This window comes from Aptenodytes forsteri, unplaced genomic scaffold (genome assembly GCF_000699145.1).
Source record: "Aptenodytes forsteri isolate BGI_AS27 unplaced genomic scaffold, ASM69914v1 Scaffold245, whole genome shotgun sequence".
In the NCBI taxonomy this organism is placed as follows: Eukaryota; Metazoa; Chordata; class Aves; order Sphenisciformes; family Spheniscidae; genus Aptenodytes; species Aptenodytes forsteri.
In genome coordinates, this window is record NW_008795686.1 from 1,236,586 (window position 1) to 1,240,510 (window position 3,925).

At 43.7% G+C, this 3,925-nt stretch overlaps 1 protein-coding gene across 2 annotated transcripts in view; it reads left to right on the forward strand.

Moving 5' to 3' along the window:
- The first annotated feature begins 581 nt into the window (after positions 1–581).
- Positions 582–3,925, forward strand: part of PGM3 (phosphoglucomutase 3) — an 11,618-nt gene continuing 8,274 nt past the window's right edge. For both annotated transcript variants that reach the window (XM_019472988.1, XM_009282710.2), the window contains exons 1-5: positions 582–787; positions 1,409–1,593; positions 2,113–2,180; positions 2,494–2,627; positions 2,784–2,979. In XM_019472988.1, the coding sequence (XP_019328533.1) occupies positions 584–787; positions 1,409–1,593; positions 2,113–2,180; positions 2,494–2,627; positions 2,784–2,979 (787 nt within the window). In that variant the 5' untranslated portion in view covers positions 582–583. The remainder of the gene's footprint in view (positions 788–1,408; positions 1,594–2,112; positions 2,181–2,493; positions 2,628–2,783; positions 2,980–3,925) is intronic.

Genomic DNA, 3,925 nt, shown 5'->3' on the forward strand with positions numbered 1-3,925 from the left:
GGCTGTCAGCGCCTTCAGGTGCCCGGGGCGGGGTGGAAACCGTGGCGTTGGCACGGCCGGCGCGGTGGGTCCGTACAGAGCACCTTAGCAGAGCCGCGATCCGAGTTAGAACATCCAGGTGACGCTGCTGGGGGTTTCCCTGTGGCTGCGAGGGCTTGAAGAGGGAGGACAGGCTGCTTTTGAACTCAAAAGTTAATGTGTGGAGTCGTGGCCGAGTGCACTGAGTGGCTAATGTTGCAGTGAGAAATGGCCAGCCCTTTGCAATAACTTTGTCAGGATCCCTGGATCCAGCCGCTTGAGAATCCTGGCTCTCCTCACCTAAATCCCGTCATCCCTTCGTCATCTGGTGAAATCTGGTCGAGCTCTGTTTATCTAGTGCTGTAGTGGGAACGTAGAGGCTCCTTCATGGATTGCTCTGGTAATGGTTCCCCTCGCAGTCCCACCAAGGGATTTGTGGGATATGAACAGCATTGTGTTGACGCCGGTTTAAAATACCTATGGGCTTCAAAATTAAAGTGCAAAATGTGAAACTATAACAACTTGACTTCTCTCACTTGCACCTGTGTTATTTCCTTCTCTAGAAATGGATTCTGAAGCACTTAAAAAATACTCAGCGTTACATCCTAAACCTGCTGGACTTACCCTTCAGTATGGCACCGCTGGATTTCGCACCAAGGCCGAACAGCTTGATCACATCATGTTCCGCATGGGCTTGCTGGCAGTTCTCAGGTCCAAAGCCGTGGTATCTACTATTGGCATCATGGTTACAGCATCTCACAATCCTGAAGTAAGAACAACCTTTTCTTTAAAAAGAAAATAGATGTGATCAGTCTGGTGGAATCAAAGCTCTTCATGGTACCAAGAGACCAGATCCTGAAGGCACTTGGACCTACGTAAAGCATGTGTTTAGCCTGCTCCCTGTAAACGTGATGTCTGTCATGTTTGAAGTTACTTTTCCCCGTACACAGGAGCATCATTTTCTGTCATGTGGAAATGCTGTAATGTAGGAAATTTGTAACGTTGGCAAGCTAGGAGTACCCTTGAGAAGAGATGAACCTTTGAGCAAAATCTGCTAGTTTAAAAAATAAAAAGATGCAGCAATTATAAATCAGGCATTTAGACTTCCGCTGCTGTGGAGCGTTCCAGGTTACTAGAATCTCCCCTTACGTCATTTTAATGTCAAATGAATTTCATACCAAAAGTATAAGGGGGAAAAAGTCAGTTGCTTAACATGCTGGTTACGTTACTTTTTTGGGCTTATTAGAGGTTTAAATAAACAGCTAAGCTCTTGCTTCCCAGAAATGCTCCACATTTAAAGAAGCAGTGTGACTGAACCATGTGTCGGCTGTCTTCAAAGAGACTTTATTAAGTTTCCCGCTTGGTATCTTTTGTTCTGTTTTCCTCTAAGGAAGACAATGGCGTAAAGCTGGTTGATCCTCTTGGTGAAATGCTGCATCCTTCCTGGGAAGAGTATGCCACGCAACTAGCAAATGCGGAGGAACGAGAATTACAGAAAATAGTAACTGAGATCTGTCAAAAAGCAGCAGTGAACCAGCACAAAGATGCTTCAGTTTTTATCGGTAGAGACACCAGGTAATTACAAAATACGGTAGATGTGTGCTGCTTTTATGGAAGTGCCAACGTTTTGTTTATGGGTGCTTTTGGATGTTTAGCCCTCCGCAGCCAGATTATGCTTTTTTTTAATGCCTAGTGTGCTACCTGTTAAAGTAATTTATAATTCTAGCAATAAACAAAAGTTTTCCAATGCTGTTCCTATATTAGCTTCCCTGATAGTTATGAGAACTTCCTAGCACTGTTTCTGAATGAGATGCTTTATTGTGGGTTTGGTGGTGTTCTTTTTTTTTTTGTGGGTACGGTGTGACATCCACATGTGTTCAGCAGTTTACTTGTCTTTGCAATTCTCTGGGGTGGTGGCTTTCAAACTTTTTTATTGGGAGGCCCCTACAGTACAAAAAGGTATGGATTTCTTCATATTGAGTCTAAGTCTACTGGCAGGAAGCTTATAGAGTCTTCTTCCGCATGTGCTTCCTTCCCAAGTCCATACATAAATGTCTTTTGCAAAGGTTTTCAGTTGTATTTGTTGTTTTCCAGGCCAAGCAGCGAGAAACTCTCACAGTCAGTAATAGATGGTATCTCCGTTCTAGGTGGTCAGTACCATGGTACGTTGTGCTTTTGCAATTCTACCCTGATTTCAAGTTTTTATGTAAATGTGACTCTGTTATGTGGACCTAAAGCAGTAGCCCGGACACCGTTTCCATTTTTGCTTGTAATGATCTTCTTTCAGGATAGTTGTATGGCTTTAATGCAAGGGGGGGGTGTTCATCTTTTCGTAACAGAACTTGCAAAATTTAATATGGGTTTCCTGCACTGCGTTTGTCTGTTTATTGTAGAATAGCAAGTACTGTACAACTTTTAAGGAGGAATTAATTTAGTATTCTATTTCTGAGTGTTGTGCCTTTTATTTTATGATAGATTATGGTCTGGTGACAACACCACAGCTACATTACATGGTCTGCTGTCGAAACACCCAAGGGCAGTATGGGAAAGCAACACTGGAAGGTTATTACGAAAAACTATCCAAAGCTTTTATGGAACTGATAAAACAGGTGAATACTAGGCGTTGTCTTCTTCATGCAAATGTACAAAATGAATATATTCTGTTTGTTAACCTGTTTGGGTCTGAAGTTTCAAATTCAGCATGTCTCTAGGTGTGGTGTCACTAGGCTATGAGTTCACTTTACCCCTTCTTCCCTTGTGCTAAGTCTCCCAGCTCTGGAGAGAGTCAGAGGCACCTGAAGATTGACTGTGCCAATGGAATAGGAGCCCTGAAACTATCAGAAATGGAGCCCTACTTTCCAAAGGAGGTGCTAATTCACCTATATAATGATGGAACCAAGGAGAAACTCAATCACTTATGTGGTGCAGATTTCGTAAAAGTTCACCAGAAACCACCTAGAGGTACGTAGTCAGTAATTTTATATCCTTTTGCCTCCTCTCCAGATCTGAAAGCGCAGGGTCTAGCAATGGTGTATATCATCTTCGGATAGGCTGAGCTCCCCTGTTTCTTACTAAATGACTGCATGAATGGTTCTGCTTGTGTGATGGACAGAGAGAATCCTACGGCTGGTTTTGGCACATCCCTAGTTTATGTTAGTCTAAATTGTTTGGAGGAGTATAGTATGTCTCTGACTGGCTGAAATATGTTTGACAATTTGGTCTGAATGTCAAGTTGGTGGAGTCCAAAGATCAGTTAGGACTGGCTTACTTTTATTTACTTTACTTTCCTTTGTGTTATCAAGAAACACAAAGTTTACATTGTGGCCTGGGGTTGCAGATGCTTTTCTGGGTTCCTGAGGAAGAGCTGGGATAATTAACAGCTTGGTGCTAGCAGACTGACTGATTGACATAAACCAGTGAGGAAATTATTTGATCCAATTTCCTGCAAAGTGCGTAAAAGAAAATCCCTGAACTGGGGGAGCAGGCTAGTTTGGATATTAGATTATTTAAGGCTAAACTGGGCTCTCCGTTTGACAACTGCACCCTCACTGCAACTGCTAGAGCAGAGCAGAGGGGCAGAATCACCTCCCTCAACCTGCTGGCCACACTTCTTTTGATGCAGCCCAGGATACAGTTGGCTTTCTGGGCTGTGAGCGCACGTTGCTGGCTCATGTCTACTCTGCTCTGGTGAGACCCCAACTGGAGTACTGTGTCCTCAGCATAAGAAAGACACGGACCTGTTGGAGCGGGTCCAGAGGAGGGTCACAAAAATGACAAGGGGAATGGAACACCTCTCCTATGAATAAAGGCTGAGAGAGTTGGGGTTGTTCAGCCTAGAGAAGAGAAGGCTTCGGGGAGACCTTATTGCAGCCTATCAGTACTTAAAGGGGGCTTATAAAAAAGATGG